General features: G+C 44.0%; 2 protein-coding genes across 6 annotated transcripts in view; both read left to right on the forward strand.

Annotated features, from left to right (window-relative positions):
* Positions 1-8,993, forward strand: part of cpa6 (carboxypeptidase A6) — a 96,253-nt gene extending 87,260 nt beyond the window's left edge. For both annotated transcript variants that reach the window (XM_067251860.1, XM_067251861.1), the window contains exons 3-11: positions 1,325-1,449; positions 2,416-2,530; positions 3,504-3,605; positions 4,049-4,153; positions 4,892-5,002; positions 5,299-5,389; positions 7,158-7,360; positions 7,527-7,611; positions 8,040-8,993. In XM_067251860.1, coding sequence (XP_067107961.1) covers positions 1,325-1,449; positions 2,416-2,530; positions 3,504-3,605; positions 4,049-4,153; positions 4,892-5,002; positions 5,299-5,389; positions 7,158-7,360; positions 7,527-7,611; positions 8,040-8,260 — 1,158 coding nt within the window. In that variant the 3' untranslated portion in view covers positions 8,261-8,993. The remainder of the gene's footprint in view (positions 1-1,324; positions 1,450-2,415; positions 2,531-3,503; positions 3,606-4,048; positions 4,154-4,891; positions 5,003-5,298; positions 5,390-7,157; positions 7,361-7,526; positions 7,612-8,039) is intronic.
* A 2,159-nt stretch (positions 8,994-11,152) lies between these two features.
* arfgef1 (ADP-ribosylation factor guanine nucleotide-exchange factor 1 (brefeldin A-inhibited)) overlaps positions 11,153-13,145 on the forward strand; it is a 46,339-nt gene continuing 44,346 nt past the window's right edge. For all 4 annotated transcript variants that reach the window (XM_067251852.1, XM_067251853.1, XM_067251854.1 and 1 more), the window contains exon 1: positions 11,153-11,480. In XM_067251852.1, the coding sequence (XP_067107953.1) occupies positions 11,357-11,480 (124 nt within the window). In that variant the 5' untranslated portion in view covers positions 11,153-11,356. The remainder of the gene's footprint in view (positions 11,481-13,145) is intronic.

The following is a 13,145-nucleotide window of genomic DNA, read 5'->3' on the forward strand; positions in this document are numbered from 1 at the left end:
TCATCTTTTACCTTTCTATCTTCTCTCTCTCTCCTTGTCTCTTTCTCTCTTTCTCCATGCCAGATTTTCAATAAAGCAGTAGACATATAGGTACCCTGTAACCACAGACATAATGACTTAAACAATCAAGAGATAGAGAATACAAGCCCCTTAATTTGTTCCCAAATAAAGCCCTTCAACCAGCCAAGGAATACATCCGTCCAAACTATTCATGTAAATAGATCTAGGAATCCTTAACTGGGACCAGTCAGATTTATGTTAATGGGACGGTGTACTGTCTGATGCTACACTGTCTGTGATCAGATGTGTTTCTGGATTTGTTAGACCAACAAAGAGGTGATTTTGAAACATTCATGTTAACAATAGTGTTCTTTTGGCCATTTGGAGAGACTGGCTACATCTCTACATCAGCTTGGCTCTGAATTGCTGAGTAAACCTTAGGCTGTACACAGCTGTCATGACAAAGGTTGGTTTAAAGTGCGGCTCTGCGCTGGTTCATGCTGGTCTGCAACCCATTAAGCCAATTGACACATTAACGTGCGTGTGTGCCAGCCTGCAGGGTCCTGTCCAGGGGCTGGAAATGAGAGCCAGCTGGTCTGGTAACCAGAACATGGAAGACAGAAACCACACAGATCCTGGAACTCCATAATGTGTTTGTATTGTGCTGTATGTAAGAGACAGAGAGAGAGATAGAAAGAAAGTTAGAGAGAGAGAGACACACACACACACACACTGTTCGATACAGTCTACAGTATGTTCAGTCATTCACATTATACCACACAATTATTTGAAATCTTTATCATATCACACTATAGTTCAGTAAATAATAAACTAAAAGGAGTTACTTTCTGAAAACTGTGATATGATATCTGGTGCTAAATATGACAGAATAGATGATAGTTTGTCAAAGTGGTTCATAGCAAAGTATATATTTTGGGTGAAGTACAGTATTTGAAGTAGTCCTTGATATATTTCTGTGTTCCTGGTATTCCTAACAATGGAACGATTCTCTCGCTGAGAAAGAACAAACTGTGTCTGTGTTTATGCGGCTGTCTGGGGTCTGGCTAATGGGCAGGTTATTTCAGCTAAAGCTAACAGCCCTATCTCCTGGCAGGTGCTGAAAGGAAAGGCTTTCCTTGGTAAACCCAGGTCAGACAGCAGCTTGCATGAAGGTTTTTTTGTGTGTGTATGTATGTGTGTGTCTGTACAATACAGAATGTGTGGTGTGTGTGTGTCTGTACAGTACAGAATGTGTGTCTGTGTAAAGGGTGTGTGTGTGAGTGTGTGTGGACCTAAATCCCAGTGTGCTCCTGTGGTTTGGCAGGTGAACCTGTGGCAGCCCAACAGTGCCTCTCTGATCAGACACAACGCCACCGTGGACGTGCACGTGGGACGGAACAGCACACGAGGGCTACGTGAACGTCTGCAAGGAGAACACATCCACTTCAAGTATGGGCTTTGAGAAAAGAACACCCCCCAATGTATCCTACACACACACACACATGCACACACACTGCACACACACACACATACTGCACACACTGCACACACACACACACTGCACACACACACACACACACTGCACACACACACACTGCACACACACACTGCACACACGCACACACACTGCACACACACACACACACTGCACACACACACACTGCACACACACACTGCACACACACTGTACACACACACACTGATCCCTATTTCATTAAAGGAGCTTCACCCCCGAGCTCTTCGACATCACAGGATGGGGAACATCTGTTGCCCAAAGGCTGTCGCGAGGTGTCTGGCTTTCTGGAACCACAATGTGATTTGCACATGCGAAGGACTCCATTTCTATCACACAATCTGCAGAAAGACACACACACAACACACACATATACCCACTCTGGTCTTGAAGTTCTTTCATCTCTGCACCCCATCAGTCATCACTATCAACCATCAAATGATTTAATCAAAGGAGCCACAGATAGAAAGACCACCATTGTCACTATCCTACACTCTCTCCGTCTCTCTCCCTCTCTCTCCCTCTCCCTCTCTCTCTCTCCCTCTCTCTCTCTCTCTCCATCTTCAGTATACTCTGCGTCTGTTGGAGTAATCAAGTCTTATTGAAAACAACAGTCAAAATCAATTCCGAATCTAAGCATTTGACAGCAGAATGTCGATGGAGGAATATAAACCCTACCCCTCATGCTGGTACTCTGATAATGGTACTATTTCCATACCTGCAATTCTGCTTTCTATTGACCTAACAGCAGTTACGTACAATACAAGAAAAAGTCCATTCATTTTACAATCAGCCTCTCCCTCTACAGGGTGTCTGTTGTCCAAGGTCAGACTCAATGCAGTCTGCTTATTACTCTAAATCTTTTTCAATCTCTCTTCACTGCCTCTCTATCTTTCCCACAGGGTGTTCATCTCCAATCTCCAGAAGGAGATTGAAAAGCAGTCCGGAAATCGCTCCTCCCGCAAGCGGAGGTCTGAATCCCAGTATGACTATGAGGTTTATCACTCTCTGGAAGAGGTAGGCAAGAAACAGTCTCTCTCTCTCTCTCTCTCTCTCTCTCTCGTTCTCTCTCTCTCTCTCTCTCTCTCTCTCTTTCTCACACACTTGTTCTTTCTCTGTATGAGGAGAGCATTTTAATTCAACCTCCTGTTAATCTCTCAGTCTTGGAAGCAGAACCTGCATACATTCCTCAGACAGATAGCAGATCCACCGAGGTTTTCAAGTAGACTTCACTAACCCCTCATTACCCAGGGCTTTGAACCTCTCCCACACACACAGACACACACATACGCACACATGTATACACATATACTGTACACACACACACACACGCGCACACACATACACCCACGCATAAATACTCAACTACACAGCCATGCTCTTTAAAATAGACCACAGCCGCAGAATCATGGCCTTCATTTAAGATTAGTTGAAGACATCTTTTAAAGAAACCAGTTAAACATGAATATAATAATTCTCCACCAGACTCATTGGTGAATGTGTTTGAGCTGGGCTGGATGAGTGTGACCCCCCAACCCCTCCCCCCCCCCCCTCCTCCCCCCCCCCCCCCTCCTCCCCCCCCCCCCCCCCCCCCCCAGTCAGCAGTGTTAGATTCACCATCTGGTCAGAGCAGCAACATGAGGACCAGGAGTTACTTAGTGGGTGTGCAGGCACATGGAAGGAATTGAAACAGTTAAAAACCCCAGTGGGGCCCTTGGTGAAGCCAGACAGTAAGTATGTGTTATATCTACCACCCTGCTTTCTGGTACCATATGAGTTCTGTCACAACGTTCTCGTGTGATTTTCAGCATCAAAGCTGGTAATGTGGTTCTGGCCTGGAGTGTCCTACTGTTAAAGTAGTCTGACGTCCAGATGTTTGGTTCTCGGATTGTCTGAGAACATATGGAAGAACGTTTCGGTTTTACTAGCCTTGTTGGAGATCATTTCCATAGACGTGTGACTGCTTGACCTTTGGAGTTTCTTTCCATAGATTCAGAGGTGGATGTTTGAGATGAACAGGACCCATTCTCACCTGGTGGACATGTTCTCCATAGGAAAGTCCTACGAGGGCAGGCCTCTCTATGTGCTTCAGGTAGGTAGAGGACACACATTCTTTACACATTCTTTACACATTCTTTCACTATCTATCGGTGCAGCCCAAAAACAAGAGTTGAACTGATTAAAGTCACAAGCTCTTACTCTTAAGGCCCTAGCACACTGAGTGCGAAATTTTCATATACATTTTTTCGTATTCATCAGCCTCAAAATTCGGTGGCTCTGAATTGTCAAAAAACCTCTCAAAATGCTGGCCATGGATGCGAAAAAGAAAATCTAACCCGATCCGAACTTTTTTTTGACGGACGAAGGTTTCGGAGGCAGTGTGTAAGCGCGATTGACATAACGTGAGGTCGTATATATTTTTTTACGTGCGAACATTTCGGACACGAATTTCGGACTCAGTGTGCAAAGGCCTTTACTCTTTGACAAGCAAAGAGATACCTCTGTTGTTGATTGACAGTCTTCTTGTCCTGTCAGCTAGGAAAGAGAGCGCGGCCCCATAAGAAGTCTGTGTGGATCGACTGTGGCGTCCATGCCAGGGAGTGGATAGGACCAGCCTTCTGCCAGTGGTTTGTCAAAGAGGTGGATAGTCCTATAGCCAATACATCCCTTTATGCAAATCTGTAAAACACAGTGTTTGAGTTTAACTGAGGGTTGCACTGCTGCCAATGATGGGGTGTTGAAATGTAAACAATCTTAATTAAAAGTCTGGGCTGCTAAACATGTCCTGGTCCAGTATTCAGGAAGCCGATGTCTGTTTTGGTTGCTTAACCTACGTGGTGAACATCTGTTTGCAAGCGTTTCGTGCAAAACGCATCGGAGCAACCGTGGATGTCACCTCTTGAACGCATCCCAGGCGATCGGATCTGCTCAGGCGGTCTGTTCTCCGAGTCCTCGCACACAGGAGGAGTGAGCGTGCTCGTATGAGGATGAAAACAAACCTGCGTGAAGCATGCATGTTTTGATTTCTCACACGGACAACCATGGTGCAGTGTGGGCAGCATAGGCGTAGTCATGAAATAAAATTATACTGTCTTTTTTAGACATAAACAATAACTATCGGAACAAAAAAAGAGGGAAGGAAACCCACTAGTGCTGAATAAACACATGTAGAACAGTACAGTGGTACAGTTTGACCACTAAGGGGCAGAGCTCTGTCCTAATGCAGATTAACCTTGGACTGAGCCTGTGCTTAAGGAGCAGGTATTACTTCATCTGCCCCCTCCCATCCTCCTCTCCAACACCAGGAGTAATTAGCACACAGTGCTAGCACATAGAAAGCAGAGGAATCAACCATGCTACTTTGATGTTATATTACAGGCCCTTCAGTCATACCAGTATGACTGGGCGATGAGGCGGTTGATGAACCAGCTTAACTTTTACATCATGCCTGTCTTCAATGTGGATGGATATCACTTCAGCTGGACCACGGTAAATCTTTCACAAGTTTCAAATTTCTTTTCCATTTGCAACAAGTACTGTACATTAACATGCAGGTACACAAACATTATCGGCCCTGCTCCTCTCAACAGTTTCCTAGCTGTCTAGGAAACTGATAAGAAACGTTTTTATCTCAAACTTAGATTACAAAAATCTAAGTTTGATATCCTATGTGGTGTTTCTGAATATTCATTTTGAAATATATATATGTCCAATGCCACCAGCATCTCTCTGAATGTATTTAATCTCTTTAACATCTATCTCTCTCTTGATGCTTGTTCCACTAGGACCGGTTCTGGAGGAAAACAAGGTCAAAAAACGCCAAGTACCCCTGCAGGGGTGTGGATGCCAACAGGAACTGGAAGGTAAAGTGGTGTGGTGAGTACACAGAGGGTATTATCTTATCTGAGAGACTCTGACAAGGTGGGGATGGCGAATGTGCAGCGGTGGAATCAAACAAAATTGAACTTCTAATCGCAAAAAGGGTTTCAGGCAATACACGCTCCATCTCTCTCTCTCTCTCTCTCTCTCTCTCTCTCTCTCTCTCTCTCTCTCTCTCTCTTTCTGTCTCGCTCTCACACGCTCTCACTATATCACTCTGGTTGTCTCTCTCTCTTACTCTCGCTCTCTCTCTCTTAGCCTGTTTCTCTCTCCCCATCCCTCCATCCATCCCCAGCTACTCAGTGCTGAGTCTCCTGGAGCGATCCCTGCCTAATGCATTTAAGCTGTGGATGAAATGTTTGTGTGATGACGTGACAGTGGCGTGTTTCATGTGACTTCTTAGCATCTCAACCAGGGTGGCAGCTCTGCCAGCCTCTTTGTGGGACCGCAGGCTCATGCTAGTTGGAGTCTGAGTTTAGAAAGTATGGATACTGGAGAGACAGGATGAAAGGGAGCATGTGTATGAAGATAAAGGAACAGTGTGGCATTGATCATCCACAAGGCACACAGAAGGTGATTGGTGGATACAGTCCGAGCTGTGATGCATTAGTCCCGAACGATTTGTCCTATAGCGCCCTCAACAGGCAGGTCAATGCCTTAATTGGAAATATAACTAACTTGATACCTTGTGCCACTTCTCCCAAACACAAGTCTCTAAAGGTCTAACCTATTCAGGGTCAACACAGCACCCAGAATATCAAGTTTGGATAATGTTCTCTAATCTCCTCTAATGTTTGGATTTGACAGGGTAATCTGAAGGTTGCCAGTTCGATTCCCGGCTGTGCAATTTACGTTGTGTCCTTGGGCAAGGCACTTCACCCTACTTGCCTCAGGGAGAATGTCCCTGTCACTTACTGTAAGTCGCTCTGGATAAGAGCGTCTGCTAAATGACTAAATCTAAATCTAAATCAGTCAGAATGGAAGGGGAACAACAGATGAGACAAACATGTTCCTGAGCGGTTGAACAAATACATGATTAAATCCCCTCCAAACATGTGTTATTATGGTGTGTTTCGACCTGCTCACTTGCAACTCTATTAGAGGACGTCATCTGGGGACCGAGTGTGAATTCTGGAGAAGGTTAATGCCAGGGGTAATTTCCAGGGTAATTTCAATATCTGGTAATTAATTTTGGATATTGTGCACCAAGCTGTTTGTGCCGCCTGACTATATATAGACTTCTGCAATTCCCTGTACATTTGCATATGCAAATATCAAGTTGGCTGAATATTTTGGATGATGCTTGTTTGCTCATGGGTAATCCAATAGATGCCATTCTGTCTGCAGGTTAGTGCATGCTGTACGTCGCATGTACATTTTTAGTTCACTTGTTTACATCATTCAAGGACAATTGGTTCAAAGCTGACTCTTGTATTTCAAATATATGCACAAAATATAGGAAGACAGAGAAATAGAGTATTCTCCTCTATATTTTGTTTTATTAGATGTAACCTCCATGGGCCCTTAAATTATAAAACAAAAAAAAGAATGTTGTCCTTCATTTTTGGTCGCAAAGCATTGAATGAATTCAGAATGAAAATTGGTTGGGTCTTTACAAGTACATATCCAAGATATCCTCCCATTGCTGTTGAGCTTTTGCCCAGAACCCCCCCCCCCCAAAAAAAATAATAATTAAATAACCCAAATACATTACTTTTTGGACAAAATGCCCCCCTTTGCTTCTACTTGGTTTCTCCCTCTTCAGAAGAGGGGGCTTCCTCACACCCCTGTGATGACACGTACTGTGGACCGTTCCCTGAGTCTGAACCCGAGGTCAAGGCTGTCGTCAAGTTCCTGCGGAAGCACAAGAAGAGAGTGAAGGCCTACATCTCCATCCACGCTTACGCTCAGATGCTGCTCTACCCCTACTCTTACAAATACGCCACCATACCCAACTTCAACTGTGTGGTAAGTTCAATCAAACCTAAAGATCTATCTAAAAACAAACACTGATTGTAGGTTTGATTCTCGGGTGCTGATTCAAAAAATCCAGATGTAAAGTAGGAATGCAAAAAAAAATGTGTTAAAAAAACATAAGAATTAGATTTGAGTGGATAGACTTGTTCCCCCGCAGGAGTCTGCCGCCCACAGTGCAGTGACAGCCCTGTACTCAGCCTATGGAGTGAGGTACAGGTATGGACCTGCCTCCACCACTCTCTGTGAGTTATCCACCTCCTCGACTCTCACACAACACAACACAGAATGTTTATCTCCAGCAGCTCCTGTTGCCAACAGGAGCTGCTGGAGTAATCTTAAAAGCATGGCTAGTTTTCTAAGCACCAGAAGAGAACGTGAACAGTGAACATGTGTTTATGTGCACCGCGCAGCATGTGTGCCTGTTAAAGTGCACTCTTACGCCCATGTTCACAGTGCTGTTTCTATTTTTCTCCATCTCTGCTCCAACCCTACATTTACATTTAGTCATTTAGCAGACCGCTCTTATCCAGAGCAACTTACAGTAAGTACAGGCCCCGAGGCAAGTAGGGTGAGGACACAACGCCATTTATCACGGCCAGGAATTGAACCGGCAACCTTCTGATTAATAGCCCTATTCCCTAAACGCTCAGCCATCTGACCCTCTCCGTAGACGTGAGCTCCGGCAGCTCCATGGACTGGGCCTACAGGAACGGGATCCCCTACGCCTTCGCCTTCGAGCTGCGAGACACCGGATACTTCGGTTTCCTGCTGCCCGAATCCCTCATCAACCCCACATGCACAGAGACCATGCGGGCTGTCAAGACCATCGCGTCTGGCCTGCTGAAGAAGTGCGACGAGACAGCCATGGACAGTTTCCCGTTTATTGGATAACTGGGACCTGTGCTTAGGGTCAACTCCTCGTCTCTTCATCTGTAGGCCACAAAAGATTGTTATTTTGGGATACAAATGGCATGACCCGATGGGGATCATGGATGGTATTGTGGTGATGGTGGAGGTGTCTTCTTTGGAGGAATGGGGTCTTTAACTGAAGGTGGTGGGCTTGAAACTTTTTGGACAAGCTCTAAGCTTATAGTAGGGAGGAATAACGTTATCTAATGTTTGGTGTTGTACTGGGTCTGCGATTTCTTTAATAGGACAATTCAGAGAACACCACATGAACTTATCAGTTTACAAAGATGGTCATAACCCTTGACTGGCTTTTTTGACAATCGACCTCATTTGTTTCAAATAGATGTCCAAATACATTAAAGTTCTGTCTCAGAACAGTGTTCAGTCAAATGACCTCTCCAGACTTCAGGATGCCACTCCTATACGTTTGGGACCAGACAACTGGGTCCATTTCATCTTAAGAACCTCTAAAGAACCAGGATGATGCTGAGCTTCTGGTTCTCAAAACACCTACAAATGGACCACAACGTTTACACCACAGTGTTTACTTTTTTGATATGAAAATGTAAATAACATTTTAATGAAATGTTACGAATGTTGTAATGGAGTGTGCATGCTCATAATATTTCTCATAGATTAATATCATGTTTGTTGGGGGATAAGGAAATTCTAACATTTTGTTTTAACTGAATGCTCATTTTGTAGTAAATTTTTTTTTTTGTAAACATAATGAATGTTTCCCATAATTGAACTATATTTAGAATTTTAACAAAAGTGGGCTGCTGGCTTACATATCCTTGTTAACGTCTAAAGAAATATATATTTATTCAAACAACTGTTTGGCGTAGGGTTAGGCCCATGTCTACCATACCGTATTACCAACTGTATACACCACTTGACTTTAATGAGTAGTGGGCAACTGTTCACACATCACCCCCACCACCACCGCACACATCCCCCCCACACCCCCGCTCCCGCCTGGCCAAACAGGTGAGAGTGTAGTGATCTCTGTCAGACATTGATGCTCGTATGGCATGGCCACGCCCTCTCTTTGCCTGGTACTTCCATGCTTCCAAAACACCGTTAGCTGATTTATCTTAATATCTGCACTTGAATGTTAATAACTGCCAGAATGTAAGAGAAGCAACATTGAGGTTGTTTGACAGGAAAGCGATCTCTAGGTAGCTCTCATCTTGCTCACTGGCATTCATGAAACAACCAATTCCAAGAAACATCACTTTCCATAGCACCTCTTTATTTTCCGACAGCAAATCACATGTTTTTCCCTTGAAGAAGTAATTCGGTCTTCTCGCCTCTCTCTTTCCTCTTTTCCTCTCCTCTAGTTCCTCCTCGTGCGCTCTTCATTTACCCACTGATAAGTTATCTTGCCTTTTATGTTTCTTCGACTAAACACATTACCTAACACGGACGCAGTGAAAGACAACATCAGCTCGAGTGTGAAACAGTGTAGCTTGATTGCTGACAAAATAAACTGAACAAATATCAGGCATACTTTTCCTTTCAGATCATTTTTCACCCACATGATTCCTGTAATGAATGAGTAACACAACTGTTTGTTGTATCGCTAATTGAATTACATTTCATTATTCTCTCTAACATTCAGTCTTGAGAAGTATTTTTATCGAGTAAACATCACACTGTGTATACTTCAGTTCCATATTCAACACTCCCGTCACTGCGGTAATAATGGTTGTGCAATCCCCATGCATTTCCCCTTTACCTGAAAGCCCACACAGATCATATCTGAACCATGCAATGACCTTCCAGTTTCAATGGGAGACTGCACCCTGCCCAGCATGCCTGGGTAAAGACGTCAAAACACACGTCCATGTTGTGGATGACTGTGACCTATATCTGATGTGAACATGGGTTTCCTTTACACCTTATGTTTGATTAACACACAACCCACAGCACTCCTATGCACATGCACAAGGTTGGCTATTTAATTAAATGAGTGAATGTAGCATTCACAACCCATGGGAGTTCGGTGTTTTCTGTTTCATTATAGGCCTACCAGTCTGAAAGCAGGATATACAGTCAACTCCCATCATGTGATGACAGTCTTTTTTACAGCTTCCTTGTCACCACTGACTGTCACTCTATACGTGAAGACTTCCACTTTTGTGGAAACAACATAAACATGTTATCAGTGCCAGTCACAGTTTAATCATAATGTGTCAGGCGCATGTTTGACTCTAGTTAATCATCCTTAAATACTGTTAGGCTTCATGTCACTCGCTGCATGGTATTTAATGGGCGCTGTGGACATGACTTTCCCTTTCATAACTGTGTGGGCTCATGATTTTGATATAGCAGCCTATTCCAAACCCAAGGACAACCATATAATGACTTTGTTATCAAATAAACAACTATGTGGCTGTCGTTTACATTATAACAATGTAACCACCACATTTTAACAAACAGAAAGAGGTCTGTACATTTGGATATTTGTTCGAATTTCACTACTTGAGATGAAGTTTGACCGATCCTTGTCTTTTTTCTGTGTGTCAAGAAATCTGTTTGGTCTTATTTGTCAAACCACAAGCTGCAAAAACTCCTGAAGATGAACAGCACCTCCTACCGTGCCTTATTTGTATTATTTTTCGATGAATGTGGCTTTAGCATACAAGCCTACAATCGTCTCTAACCAATAATCAACCTCTCTCTCTCTCTCTCTCTCTCTCTCTCTCTCTCTCTCTCTCTCTCTCTCTCTCTCTCTCTCTCTCTCTCTCTCTCTCTCTCTCTCTCTCTCTCTCTCTCTCTCTCTCTCTGTCGCCCTCTCTCGCTCGCCCCTCTCTCTCTCCTGTCACTCTATGCGCCCCTGACTGGCTCGCCCTACTGCCTCACTGCAGCCGCTATCAACGTGCCTGACGTCGTTTCCTTCCAACATGGCGCAGGCAGGTTGCTAATGGAAATCTAAGGGATTTACCCCACCTTGTGAGTTCATTTATGTTTGTCTGTACGAGACACAGCGACTGCCATTGTCAAAAGGAAAGATCTATCTGAAACTGCCGCTGCCCTTGGGACAGGTGTTCCTCTCCCCAATTCCGGTGCGTCATGTATGAGGGCAAAAAGACGAAAAACATGTTCCTGACCCGAGCTTTGGAGAAGATCCTAGCCGACAAGGAGGTTAAAAAGGCACATCATTCGCAATTGCGAAAAGCCTGCGAGGTGGCATTGGGTGAGTGTGTTGATGTGTTATTACAATCTTGGGCTGTCATTAATTTGCGCACGTCATGCATCTCTGGTTACAAGCTAGAGTTATCCCCTGCTACAATCTCGCAACAAAAAAAACGATTTCCATCATTCGCCGTTTACGGAAGTTTGTGTTGTTTTTTGCCTAGCGTTTTAATAATTAAGTATGTTCTAAGTTATTACACAACTATTTAAGTGTCTTTGTTAAATACGGAAATGGTGCAACTAAGGGCTGGATGACTTGCGTAGCCTACAGTAGCCTGGCAGCAAGTGAATACGGATCGCTCGCCGCGTTGGTTGAAGTAGTCCGATTAAGTTAATGTATCAATCTGAATAGGCTACGTGTTACTTGTATTTATTCGTTGCACATTTTCTTTGCATGAGGTGTAATCAATCATCAATATATCCTATTTGGGTCGCTGTCACCCGAGGACATGATAGCCTACTGTAAGAATGTGTCCGTCTATTCGGTGTTGGGCTGCCATAATCGGTCTTAGCTGTCCGAAGTGCGGGAGGGAGTGGTGGTGAATTAAAACGAGCTGTAGGTATTGTCGAGACGTCAGTTACATCTTCTCACCGACACTAAAGTGCTAATAGAAAACATCCATGGGAAATAAGTGACCCGTCATTCGTAGCAGGTGCACATTGCGGAAAACCCATCCCCGTTGGTTGTGTTTTAAACGGTGTTAGCTGAACACAGAAAGGTGGTTGGTGTTTTAAAAGGTCAAAAGAGTTTCTGTTTTGTGCCTTGTTTTGCCCATATAAGCAGTAGTCCATATTTCAACACAACTGGGTGTGTGAGCTAGTAGGCGTTATTGGCATTTAGCTAGGAACAACTTAGATTCTGTTCTGCTACCTTGGTAATCTGACACTTACGACCAAACAATGAGACCACCATTGTTGAGCAGACAGCCACGGTATCTTCCTTACCTTCTCCTTTCAGGTGTAGACGAAACCGCACAACACAAACACAACATAGGGTCAGGCCAACATCATAATTGTTTGCTGGTAGACTTTATCATTCCCAGAGGCCCTGAAACAAGCTCTCAATGGTTATGAAAACCTTCAAGTGCAACTCTTCATTCTCGAATCTTTTAAAGCCTGTGATAGCTGTGCAGAAAGGCAGCTTTTTAGTTCAAAAACACATTAGGCTATAGAAATATGTATGATGTCAGAGATACAGTAGCAGAACCTTACTGTGTGGGTGTTACAGAAGCATAAGTACTTCCTCGTACGTGCTGCCTATGATAAAGCAAGGTCACTTTAAGTAAGCAAATAATTGAAAAAGCCACGCTGTGATTATAACACTGTGTGTTCCTTTTTTCATCAACAATCTGATTTGTTGGCGCTCAGAAACGGAGAGTGAGGTAACCTCATATCAAAACAACTGGGTGGCCTAGTGTGCTCACTGACTTACATAATCCCCTTTATGCCTTGCGGCTGCGAGACATCTCTCTGAGAGAAACCCACTTCTTCCAGTCTGTTGCCCTGCTACTGACAGTCCCCACAGGTGAGGCCACACTGGTCCATACTCAGACTACAAACCTGCCAAGTACTGGATCCCTGCTGTCTGAGGTTAGCTGTGGACATTTTGAGCATCTTGTCAGGTTTATTATTATTATTGATTTGATAGGAATTTCGTGTCACCCAC

The sequence above is a fragment of the Osmerus mordax genome, chromosome 15 (assembly GCF_038355195.1).
Source record: "Osmerus mordax isolate fOsmMor3 chromosome 15, fOsmMor3.pri, whole genome shotgun sequence".
In the NCBI taxonomy this organism is placed as follows: domain Eukaryota; kingdom Metazoa; phylum Chordata; class Actinopteri; order Osmeriformes; family Osmeridae; genus Osmerus; species Osmerus mordax.